Source organism: Balaenoptera acutorostrata, chromosome 21, assembly GCF_949987535.1.
Source record: "Balaenoptera acutorostrata chromosome 21, mBalAcu1.1, whole genome shotgun sequence".
Taxonomy (NCBI): domain Eukaryota; kingdom Metazoa; phylum Chordata; class Mammalia; order Artiodactyla; family Balaenopteridae; genus Balaenoptera; species Balaenoptera acutorostrata.
The window spans coordinates 18,145,633-18,158,613 of record NC_080084.1 but is presented as its reverse complement, the minus strand read 5'-3'; the positions used below and the strand labels follow the sequence as shown (position 1 = coordinate 18,158,613).

Below are 12,981 nucleotides of genomic sequence, written 5' to 3'. Positions count from 1 at the left end.
TGAAATTTTTAATTTTACCATTTGCAACAATAGGGATGGACCCGGAGGGTATTATGCTCAGTGAAATAAGTCAGGCAGGGAAAAACAAGTACTGTATGTTATTGCATACATGTGGAATCTAAAAAAATAAGACAAAGAATGAATATAACAAAACAGAAACAGACTCACAGGAATAGAGGACAAACTAGTGGCTTGAAAGGTAAGAGGGGTGTGGTGGGCAAGGGGATTAAGAGGTACAAACTACTGTGTATAAAATAAATAAGCAACAGGATATATTGTACAGCATAGGGAATATAGCCCATATTTTACAATAACTTTAAATGGAGCATAATCTATAAAGTTTTTGGATCACTATGTTGTACACTTGAAACTATTGTAATATTGTAAATCAACTAACTGTACTTCAATTTAAAAAAATCTGTCTTCGTCAATGTACACCCTATTTTAGTCACTTTACTCTCCTACTGTAACTTTCTAAAGAAGAGGACCTCACACAAAAATAAGCTTTCTGGGTACCTTTATGAAGGTGATCTGCTTGCGTCCTCACGATACCACATGAGGTCGGCAGGGACACTCCTCCATCTGTTGGAAGCAGGGGGACTGGACTGCTTGCACTGCCTTGAGGACCCTGCCGCTTCCTCTGATGGGCAACAAACCTCCTTTATGTCTCTCGTGTCCCTCCCAGGTTCCTGAGGAAATGAGCCGATGTCGAAATTCCTACACCGAACAAGAGCTGAAGCCGCTTACCCTAGAAGCGTTAGGACGCCTTTGTAATGATGAGTCAGCCAACTACCAACACTTCCTCCAGGACTGTGTGGACAGCCTGTTTAAAGAGGTCAAAGAGAAATTCAAAGGCTGGGTCAGCTACTCTACATCTGAGCAGGCTGAGCTATCCTATAAGAAGGTATGTCGTCTCCCTGTTGTCAGCCATTTGAATTCTAGTGGTCAGGACTTGGGTTCATCAGAGACGAGATACCCTTTTGCCAACACGCTTCTCCTTGGGGATCTGTCACCCATTCCCTTCCTTATAGAGCTAGGCAGCCAGGTGATTCATATCCCCCATGTAAGAGTGGAAACCAGTTCAGTGAGGAATAGTACTCATTGAACACGTGTCAGGGGAATCAAAATATCTAATGAAATCCTTTGGTTCCACAGAAACACACTAGAATTCCCTGGAATGTTTTACTAATGGTATTGGGCCTTTGGGCATTTTGTGACGTGCTTAGATATTTCCATCATTTGATTGGAATCCTCTTGGGCTCTCTTCTGTTCTCAGTCTCTCTTCTCTTGGCCCTTTAATGAGCAGGGAGTGCTGGGTGGGTGGGTGGTTAACTTGAAAGCCCCTTAAGGGCAGGGGCATTCTGTATTGCTTTGCATGATAGGTGCCTGGAGGTATTTGAGAAGAAACAATGAGAGCAGTCGGATGGCCATGCAGGCTTGGGAGTGCAGATAGATCTTAGTTTTATTACATTGACCCTAATATGGGTCCCAGGAAAACAGATATAACCGGAGGTGATGCCAGCAGTACTATTTGCTTTCTGGCCTGATCTTGAATGTACTTGGGGGTCAGCAGCCTATTAAAGCCAGAAATAAACATTAGGACCACGTACCCAGCTAGTAGTTTGCCTTCAGAGTCTAGGTGTGTGGGAATTGTCTCAGCATTGAAAAGTACATCTTCTCTTCAGGTGAGTGAAGGACCACCTCTAAGGCTTTGGAGGGCAACCATTGAAGTCCCTGCATCGCCTGAGGAAATCTTAAAGCGCCTACTTAGAGAGCAGCACCTCTGGGATGTAGACTTGTTGGATTCAAAAGTGATTGAGATCCTGGACAGCCAAACTGAAATTTACCAGTATGTCCAAAACAGTATGGCCCCCCATCCTGCTCGGGACTACGTTGTTCTGAGGTGAGAGCTTCCGGATTGATTATTGCGGCAAGGATGAGCCTCTGTGGCACCGAATGTTATAAGATGTTAACATTATTTAAAATAGAAAGTTTGCTTCCAGAAAAGCGTTGAACCCTTCCAAATATGAAAAATATATTCTCATTTATTCCAACAGTGTGTCCATCCCTGAAAATGGTTTGAACTCTTTTGGAATTGAGCTCAGAAAGAGAGGCACATTCCATTGAACGTGCTCAGTGGTAGCTGATTTTTGCCCCCTTTAGGATAGATTTTCTCGTTAGAAACAGCTAGTGAATGCATAAGCCAGGAAATAACATTTGGGTCCCAAGTGAGCTGTGGTTAAAGCTGATTCATATGTGATTCATAAATTCTCTGAAGATATTATTGAAAGAAGAATTCCAAAAATCTTTGAGGAAATATCACATCATTAGTCCAGAACTTCTCCAACAGAGTAACATTTGGATGTCCATGTTCTAATACATTTGTGAAATATAAAAAGGGTTTTCAGACCCACTTCAGATTGGTTCTCTTTCCAAGAACTGACTGTGTGAGCTTAAATACCACTGCAGAAGGGGCTCTGTTGTAGTTAGTCATTCAGGAGTCCTTGCACAAGGATGGATGCACGGTGTGGCCCCCATCCTGCCCTTCAGCTGCCTCCTCTAAGAGTGAGGCCCCGTTCTAAACTCGGCTTCCAGGAAACTCCATTTTTTTCCCCTCTCGTTTTGTCCCTACAGAACATGGAGGACTAATTTACCCAAGGGAGCTTGTGCCCTTGTACTCACCTCCGTGGATCACGACCGGGCCCCTGTGGTGGGAGTGAGGGTCAATGTGCTCCTGGCCAGATATCTAATCGAACCCTGCGGGTCAGGGAAATCCAAACTCACCTACATGTGCAGAGCTGACTTAAGGTATGTTCTGATGCTGATTTTGTTTTGTTTTGTTTTGTTTTACATCTTGAGTGAGGGGCATAAAGAAGATTCAGACTTCTTGTCTGATGCAAAAAACGTCTTAAATGAACACATCCTTGCATCTTGGATGCTCTGTGGCGAGCGGTGCTTATAAAGTAACTCCTTCATGTTTCTTGGTCTTCTGGGTACCACTTACTAATTTCCACCCCTTAGAGAATGCGGTACTAAAGCAATGTGGATGTGGTGGTTCTGCCGTGAACTTAAAGCCACAGGAAATGAGAGTTTGAATTAGCAACCAGATGTTTCTCATTTTGTATTCAAAGAGGCTTGAATAACGTGACACGCCCTTTGAGTAATTAATGAGGCCCCCACCGTGTGCCACAGATCAGTGCGAATTCTTATCAGAAAATGAGCGAAATGCAGCAACACCCACAAGAAAACAACAAACCTCTGAAAACTTTCCAAAGGGGCTCTCCTGTTAAATAAATCCTCATTTGAAGTCTTTACAGCTCCGTACTGCAAGTATCTGTATGGTCTGTTTTTGTTCTCTATGCCAGAGCTTTCTTTCCTGAACAGTTTCACTCAGTATCTGCACCCAATATGTTGTTCCTTGAGAAACTTCTGGTTCCAAAAGTGTAACGGAGGTACCAGCAGATTACTTTGGAATAATAAGAGGGATCTTTACTTGCACATTTGGCTGATCAAGAAATAGAAGTATATTCAGAACTCCCTTCAGCTGATTCAGGGTTTTCCAACTCGAATAATTTATTTGCGTTTCCTTTTCTGTCTGTCGTAGGGGCCACATGCCAGAGTGGTACACGAAATCTTTTGGACATTTGTGTGCAGCTGAAGTTGTAAAGATCCGAGACTCCTTCAGTAATCAGAACACTGAAACCAAAGACACCAAATCTAGGTGATTCCCGAAGCATGTCCATTATCTGGGCCTTTGTTTCTAGAACCGTTGCCAGTCCTTGGAAGATTGGGTTCAGTGTCTGATCCTGAAACAAAACTACAAGTTGGAGTGTGGGAATTGACTATAGTGATTTGATACATTTTTAAAGCTGCTTTCTATTTGTTTAAGGTCTGTATTATGGACCTTGACTGGAATATATGACTGTGCAAAAAAAAAAAAAAGTATTCCTATTCGAATTGCTTCTGAGAAGCAAAACTATAAATACATTAGGGAAGATAATGAAGAGACGTCACTCTCTTGCGATGTCGGTGTCTGTGTACGTGTACCTATGTCATTTTCTTTGCAGTGTGTGGAGGGACTGGTGTATCCACTGGAATAGTTGGTCCTCTTTGACATATTTTCTCGCTGAGAAGAGCAAAGAAAGGTTTGCACAGAGGGGTGTGTGTATGTGTGTTTGTTGCTGGTCGAATGGCATAGATGTGTAAGTTGGGCTACAGTGTCTGGCACACTGAGACACCTCCAAGAAGGATCTTGATGCATCAGGTTCAGTTTAACCTGGAATATCTGACTACCCATGGAATTATCCAGAAAGTGAACCCATTTATTTTGGGGTGTCAGACAACCCACCCTTGTCTGGTTTTTTTTTTTCCTGAGTTAGTAAACATATTCCTTCTCCACCAACCTCTTCTTTACCTTAAAAGTGATTGTAATAAATTTGCTTGGATAGCCCATTTTAAACGCAGTTTGTCTCTAGACCTGATTGCAGATAGCAAAGTTGTTTTTATACAGTACAGGTGAATTCAGGGATGGAAATTCCCCCTTGCTAGATCCAAAGCACAGTTTTGTTTTTTTGGTTTTTAAGTTGAGATGTGAAAACTGAGCACTCTTAACATCTACTCCTGAATCAAATATCAACACCTTTTACGTGTCCGCAAATTCTTTGCATTTCCGTGTTAGGAGAAACTCTTTAAGGCACGATGTATGGGAACACAGGAAACTGTGTCCCAAGGAAATTCTTATAAATTTAACCCAACCACAAAAGTTGCTTGTTGTTATGGTTATTAACAGCATTTTTGAAAGCTGTGTATGTTAATTGGATTTGTCCTTATCAGCAAATAGGGGTTTTTTTAAATTTTGTTTTTCCTACATTTCTTTCTCTTCTCCTTTACGAAGCCCCTGGAAATATATTTTAGTAGTAATGGAAAGTAGTAATCACAGTAAAAAACAAACAAACAAAAACACACTAGTGCAGGGTTTTGGAAGGGTGGTCTTTATACAGGTTTTACTGTAACGGTAAAGGTTGGCTCAAAAGACAGTATTAGTGAATTTATTTTATATGGATCAAAAGTGAATAATGTATGAATGAGAGTTGTAAGAAGGACTTTTATTTTGTTATAATTTAGTTACCATTGTCAGTGTTATTTCAAAGGTTCTTTGAAGAATTAGGGGGCAGGGGACAGATCAGAGTTTAATTTGAGTATTTTGGATATTAACGTGCCTCATGAAGATATACTTGTATATTCAACTTTAATGGCTTTGAGATTTGTAAGATTATATGTTGTATATACCATTCTATTAAGAAACATGTACGCCTGCCTGTCCACTGTGCTTTCCAACATAGATAAAGCATGATAAAGATTATTATTTAAAATATACTTGTATTTATACCTCAGATATTCTTTTGGATTTTGTACCTCAAGACTTTTTTGGGTTTTTTTTTTTCGTTTGTTTTTTTTTGCTAATGTAAATACACTTTACATGAATACAGTCTAAGTGAAAAAAAGTAAATAAGAGGTTTATAACTTGCTCTATATCTGTACAGAATATAATCAATAAGTGCACTATTAAATGTTTAAAGTAAGGGAAACGTCTGGCCTGCTTTCCACTGTATCACATCTCACTCCCACCCTTAAAACCACAGATGGCAAGGCATACCATCCTAGCATCAACTAAACTGAAAATACAGATTTGCTACAGGAAAAATCGGACTGCAAACCATTCCAAGGCCAAACTGCAACTGAGCCACTCACTAACAAACAGGAAACCCTGGTGAAGGTTCAGGAAGCACAGAGATGCTCTCCAAACAAAGGTCTCGAGGAAACGATACTGAGAAAGTTACAAGAATAAGCAACAGCAACCGAAAGATGCTCATAAGCAAAGCCAAGGTCACCGATTCATCCCACAAAAGGTCTCTTTCCCACTGTTTGGCTTTCCTGTTGAATGGATTCCTTACATATTTGACCAGAGGAGAATGTGAAGGATGTGAACATTTTCAAGAACTCTGCTTTAAGCCACCTAAAGTTATATTGCCACAACTTACTAATTGTGACTAATTGCCTAGGTTGTAAGCTCTCTGAGAGCAGGGCTCTTCTACACGTCTTTATAATCCCCTACAGCAGCTTTCAGTGTTTTGTACTTGTAGGCACCTAATAAATTTATTATTTGCCAAATGGAATCGATTGAATCAGCGTCTGTTATTTGAAAAGGAAGAGAATCTAGGATGCTGTCTGTCTTAAGCCCTCACTTTGGCTCATCGATGCCCATTTTGAGATGGCAGAGACTGGAACTCGTTAAACCTAGTGAAATCTTAAAGTTCAAAAACTGGCGAAGATGACATAGATATTCTACAGAGATGCTCTGGATTCTAAATTAGAGAGTTCTTCGTGCTGGAATTTCAACCAGTCTCATTCCTCCGATACAATGTGATATGCATCTTAGATTTGATTTTGACAGATACTCACTCTGGGCATAGTAAAGGAGAAAAACCAAAACCAATCTCGATATAATTTTTTTAAAAGACACACACAGACCAAAGCCTTTTTTATTTACTTCTGCCTCCAGTCCTGGTTTCCTCAGAGCCATATAAAATGGAAGATCAAAATGTCTGAAATACCTAATAATTCAGTTGTTTGCACAGCTCTGGAGTCATGAGTTACTAATAGGCTACATGTGGTTACCAGGATGGAAGAGATGCTCTCACGGGCACCCAGGTAGATTCAGATTGCTTTTGTCACAACCTGTTTTCCTATTTACCTCATTTAGTCAGTTATTCCAACACCTATTTATATTTAGCTCACACGGTGCTCAGACCTGAAGATTCCAAAGTCCTGAAAATCTGCTCTCAGAGATACTAAGATAGAAATGATAACGCCCCGTAGCATCCTGCCTACCAATTTACAGATAGCATAACTTGGAAGATTCTAACAAAATTAAATGGATTCTTAAGAGGGTTTGTTTTTTTTTTTTCCCTCCCAGGGCTAAGGGAAACAGCTGAGATTTTGGGAAAGTAAAAACTGAGGAAAAACTGGGGAAGATAATCCAAATTGGTGCTTTTCCAACACCACTGGTTAGGGCGGTGTGTGTGTGTCCAGGGGGAAACAAAGTCTGTAGAGAGGTGTGTGGGATGTAATAGTTACGCTCATGGGTCTTTATGCCACTTTTGTCCACTTTTCACATGCTTCATCCTCACATGCACCCCACAAAGCATAGGTATTATCCTTCTAAGGACTATGGCTATGACTTAGTGACGAATTAAGGTGCCCAGAGCCAGAAAGAGGAGCTGAAATTCCAGCTCAGTACCTCTACCCCAGACCATCTCCCATCTGCTGATCTTTCCCTAATCCGGAGGCAAACTCATAGTAAGGGCCAATTCACTTACGTCGCATCAGCATCAGAATCGGGAAGAATGCAAGGAAAAGGAAGGTCCATAGCAAAATAACCACACATTAGTCAAGGTTGTCAAGAAATTATTCTGTCACCCGATTACTGAGATGCTTAAGGAGAAATTAAGTAGGTCAAGATAGAGGTGAGGCAAAAGTTTTGTTTCAGGTTGAAAGAATGTGTAGTTGTGTTTGCAAATTGAATACGTGATTTGCAGTGTACCGGGACTCCAGTGATGCCTCCCTGTGAGACATAGGACCTGCTCCTCCCCATCTGCAAGCGCAGAACGATCTGACGTGTGGTCAGATTGCAACCCACCCAACCCCTCTGATCTTGCATTGCTTCATGGATACAAGGGGCATAACTACTTACAGGCTTCTTAATCTGCAGCCCAGGACCAGAAGCCCGGTCCTGTGACTTTCTGCAATTCGTCATGATGCCCACCACACAAGAACATCATGAAGTGCAACTGACGTATTTGTGAAGGTGCTTTGAAAACCAAGAGCTATTGAAAGGTAAAGGAGCCTTCATGAAAGCAAAGTGGAATTTAGCCCAAATGCTTTTCCCCACCTGCCTGTTGAAGCATACATAAATGATTATAAAGCAGAAATCCTAAACAATGAGATCATGGCATGCATGTCATCTTGGTGTTCCATCAGGATGAAATTTGCCTAAGGAATTTAAATTCCATTTGCCTAAGGAATGCAAATTACAAAAAACCTCAAAGAGCCTGTGGCAGGGAAAGCTCAGGTAGGTCTGTGCAGTTGCAGTGAAATTGGGCCCATTCTTCAGGGAATGATCAGTTTTTTTCAGGCTGGGAGTTTGCTAAATCATGTTGGCAGCTGTAGCCCAAAGTAATTACCCTCTCTGTGTATACACAGTTCCCATTAGAGCAGCCGGTTTGCCTGTCTGGACCCAAGGCTGTGTTGACAACTATAGTATAAACACCTCTTTGCAGAGATTTTTCATCTCATTAGACTTAAAAAAAAAAAAAATGAGGGCAAGAAATGTTCCTCATGGGGGATTTTCATTTCTTTCTCTTTCCTATCAAGATACAAAGCACTGTGGAAAGCAAAAGACTTACTCTTTTTATGACTCATCATCAGCCATGATTTGGTGATGTTGTTCCCACAAAAATAGTGACTTGTTCCCATAAAAATAGTCTGATTCCTAAGGAAAATGTTTTTAAAAGCTCTGTAGGTTACAGGTACTTGACAAATACAAAGATGTGTTTGGCTCACATCTGAGAGGACTTGCTGTTGAGCTACCATTTATTAAGCCTAATAATGTGCTAGGTACTGAAATGTATGCTTTATTCAATTAATATTACATTTAAATCCCATAACAGTCCTTTGAGGAGAACTTACTAGCCTCATTTTATAAATGAAAAAGTTTAAAGAGGCAGGAACGCTTAAAGAAATAAAGAGACTCAAGAAATTCTAGAACAGCACTGTATGACAGAGCATTCTGCTCTAGTACGTGCGGCTGTTGTTGAAATGTGGCAAATGAGACTAAGGATCTGGATGTTTAATTCTATTTAATTTTTATTAAGTTAGATTTAAACAGTTCTAGGTAGCTAGTGGCTACTGGACTGGACAGTATAATTTTTATTGCAAAGATCTGAGAATAATTCCAAGCAATTCAATTCTTCTCTCTCTCTTCCACCTATAATAATCCTCCAAGGAAGGAAGGAAGGAAGAGGAAAGAAAGAAAGAAGAAAGAAAGGAGGGAGGGAGGGAAAGAGAGAAAGAGAAAGAAAAGAAAGAAGGAAAGAAAGAGAGAAAGAAAGAAAGAAAAAGGAAGGAAGGAAGGAAGGAAAGAAAGGGGGAGGGAGGAAGGAAGGAGAAAGAAATACAGTAAATATTTGTAAAAATCCATATTTTGGGTCAGATAATACCCACTCAACATTCCACCAGCCACAAGACTAAAACTGTGTCTCCCCCCGCCTGTGGCCAGCTCCTAAACTTCTCAAGCTTGAGTTGGATGATCTCTTTTCTTTGCTGCTAGAGTATTTGTACATCACCAAACCACATATACTGCTGTAGCTGATCTGAAAGAACGTTCTGTAATTCAAAATATTCTCCTCGGCTTGCTGCAAGCCACGGCATCCTCACAGATGCTGCGGTCCCAGCAACCACAGCGGTCCCTTCGTGGTCGGCGCCTGTCCCCTCGGTTTCCTTGTCACTGGTGTCCAGGCCTTCTTGCAGGCTGGTGAGACCAGCTACCTGGCAGCAGCTGTCAGAGCCCAGGGTATCCTTCACTGATAAAAGAGTTCTTGGTGAGGTGTCTGAACTTAAAAGTCAGTGGTAACAGCTCTAAGATAAAGATACATCTTCAACACTGGGTCCTAGCTTTTTGCTTCCAAGGACTCTTCACTATACTTCTTAACACCTTCCAGTCTTTTTCAAAGTTGTCAAATATTTGTGGTATTAAACAGTATAGCTTACTAAGAAGTAATGTGTTTTTTACAATTTTCAATATAGATATGTATTATTTAAAACTGCTAATCAAGTCTAGAGGCATCTTAGAAATAAGTGTGAAATAACTTTTATTGGCACATGATTTGAGAGTTTTCTTAATGAAAAATAGCTTATGAAGGCTTTTAAGCTGAAGACCGTCCAAGGCCATAGACTCCTCCCCATCACTAGTCTGTAGCTGAGTGATGGTTCCTAGCCCTGATACTCAGATAATTAATCAAGGAAAAGGGGGATTTAATGTCATGCTCCAGAGAAACTAGTTTTCTTGACTTCCAAGGCTGGCCGATAGGATGTATTTTTTTCAACAACAAACATAAGGCAAGCTCTATTTTGTTGCAGTATTTTAAAATGTAAAAATATGAATAGATCATTAATATCATTCCAGGAAAGCAGGAAATGAAGAATTCACACAGACTGTAAAGATTATTAAAGCAAGAAGAGATGTGAAGCCCCTGGGACCATGCAAAATGTTTCAATATCTCAAAGAGCTAAAGAATATTTCACCCCATGACCCAGAATACTGAAAATGGGATATGTTTTCCTGCCACCATCCGGAAAGGAAAGAAGATAAATTTCCAGAAGCAAAGCAACCTGACTGGTAAGGCAGGATAAGCATACAGCTGTTGTTTGTTTTTAACCAACCTAATGCCGTAAACACTCTTGGGTCAGATTAATCTTCACCACAGGGTCACCCATGGACACCTCCAGTTGGCTGACCCTGAGAGGTCCAACAGGACCCTCCATGAACTCCCCCTTTTCAATGACTCCAGGAGATAGTTCAGCCTGACATCAAAGGACCAGCGGCCATTTAAATTTCAGGATTGCAATTTTGGTGATTTTTTTTCTTTTTTTTTTTTTTTTTGCCATTTCATGACAAAGCAGACCCAACAGAATAAGAAAGTAATTTCCAAGACTGATAACTTCGTTTCTTTGGTTTGACCCACTTTCTAGTTTTCTCTGATCCTAAACCCATTCCATGCCAAGAAGAGTACAAATAGAGATAAAATCAGGAAATATAAGGGACACTGGCTCCCAACAAAACCCTCATTTAAGCAACAAAAGAAGAAAGAAACAGTACAGGGAGGAAGCAAACAAAAGAAGGACCAGTGCTGGGTTTCCAATGGCTAAAATATACTCACTAAAATTCTTAAGTCTACATCACCCCTCCTGTACCTACCTCTGTGTTTGGAGACACCCAAAGAGCCAGACTCTCTTTCTTATATTGCCTAATGAAATGCCATTTCTTATTTCAATTTTCACACTAACTCCTTGGCCTCCTCCTTTTCTCATCCTCTCACGCTGGCCACTGTTCCTTCACACGAATGCCTCCTCTCTCCTATGACTTTTCTCTCCTCATTCTTTCAAACCAGCTTTACTCCTGGACCCTCCCCTGGCCTCCCACGTGGCCTGGACGACTCCCTCTGTCTCTTCCTTCGTCTCTTTCCATCTCTCACATCTCCACATGCCTCCCCTTCCCACCCCACATCCCTCAAAAAAAAAATACCAAACCACACCAAAAGAAAACAAAAACACCACTGTAGTTTCTTAGGCTTCCTTTAATTTAATGCAAAGCAGAAAGGTCACTTTGTATTTCTCTTGCTTCTATTAATTTACAGGTATTCAATCTATCTCTGCTAGATAGGCTAAGGAATTCTTTATCCGTTGCCCTATTTGGGCAAGGACAGCTATGTGAAGTTGTCACAGAGGGAAGGTTACAAGACATGGTAAGGCACTGGGGAGAGAATTAATGGTCTTTCACTAAGCTAGACAGGTAAAGCCATAGCCGGGTAGTCGGAGAAAGCAGATCTGGGCATAGTTTTGTTAAGTTCAGGGACACATGTGCATAGGTTTGAAGACAAAGGAAATTTGCCAGTGGAGATGGAGGGAATACAGAGAGCCTCAAAGTCCCTCTGTAATGGGAAAGAATGTGCTCACAGGACAGAGGGTGACTTTAAGGAAAGAAGGAGGATGCTTTGCTCTGGGACAGAAAGGAAGGACAGGCTGATAAAGGATTTTGGTCAACCAGAGCCTTGGGCTGTGTGATCAGAGAATGTTGAACTGGATGGAACTTTCAACATAACTAAATCCCACCATCTGATTTTCGAGACGTGGAAGCAGGGTTAGAGAGGCTATGACTGCCCTGAGGTTTCAAACTGCAGCAACAAATGGGCTAGAAGTCACATTAGGGTGACAGTGGTCACCTGGAGGGGCTTAAGTTTTTCTCTCCAGTAAAACAGCACACGAATGCTGCAGTGATAGCCATTTCTCTCTGAGTTTACCTCCATCAGGTGCTCTGGTGTGACTTTCATTCACACTTCTGACTCTTCTAGGGCTGGGACCCACGTCGCTGTCAGCCAGGAGTGTCATTTCCACTTTCTCCGTCGTTACTCCCTAAAGCTGTGAGTAGCCATTGGGTTGCATGAATAATTGTGCATTTAAGCAGGTAGGTCTGCACAATTCTAGTGTTTCCATGTATTATCTTACTTAATCCTCACTGCAAACCCAAAAGGTTGGAGGCATTATTATCCCATTTTACAGATGAGGAAAACAGAGCATGACTAGGTTAAACTGTCTGCGTTCCCATCAGATAAATCACATAAAGCATTTAGAACAGAGCCGAGCATGTGGTAAGCACTCAGAGTCTGTTAGCTGTTGTTATTTTTAACATTATACTAGAGGTCATTTTATGTAGCAGGTGGGAGCACAGACTCTGGACAGATTCTCAGAGTAAAACCACCATTGACACTAAGGGTGTGATCTCAGGGAAATTGTTACTTAACCTCAGTTTTCATATCTGCAAAATAGACATAATAATCGTAAAGAAATTACAACCATGCCCAATGCATAGTAAGTACTAAGTATCATTACTTCTAGATGTCTCTTATTCTTTCCTAGTTTAAACCTGTGCCTAAAATAAACTATCCATACGCATCAGATTAATATTAATTAAGATTAATACCATCCAAGCCTGAGTGGCCAGACACCATGAGCAAAGTGGTGAAGACCTGACAGCTTTGTTTCCTTATGGGGTCTCTAGAATTCAGCAGCATTAGCCCTCCATTTTTACTTGGTTATTCATTCAACCAACATTTGTTGAATACCTACTAGGTACCCAAAGAGGAA

General features: G+C 41.0%; 1 protein-coding gene across 5 annotated transcripts in view; it reads left to right on the top strand.

The window, feature by feature from the left end:
- Positions 1-6,176, top strand: part of DLC1 (DLC1 Rho GTPase activating protein) — a 409,459-nt gene extending 403,283 nt beyond the window's left edge. For all 5 annotated transcript variants that reach the window (XM_057537468.1, XM_057537469.1, XM_057537470.1 and 2 more), the window contains 4 exons: positions 686-904; positions 1,686-1,903; positions 2,635-2,808; positions 3,605-6,176. In XM_057537468.1, coding sequence (XP_057393451.1) covers positions 686-904; positions 1,686-1,903; positions 2,635-2,808; positions 3,605-3,725 — 732 coding nt within the window. In that variant the 3' untranslated portion in view covers positions 3,726-6,176. The remainder of the gene's footprint in view (positions 1-685; positions 905-1,685; positions 1,904-2,634; positions 2,809-3,604) is intronic.
- Positions 6,177-12,981: the final 6,805 nt, after the last annotated feature.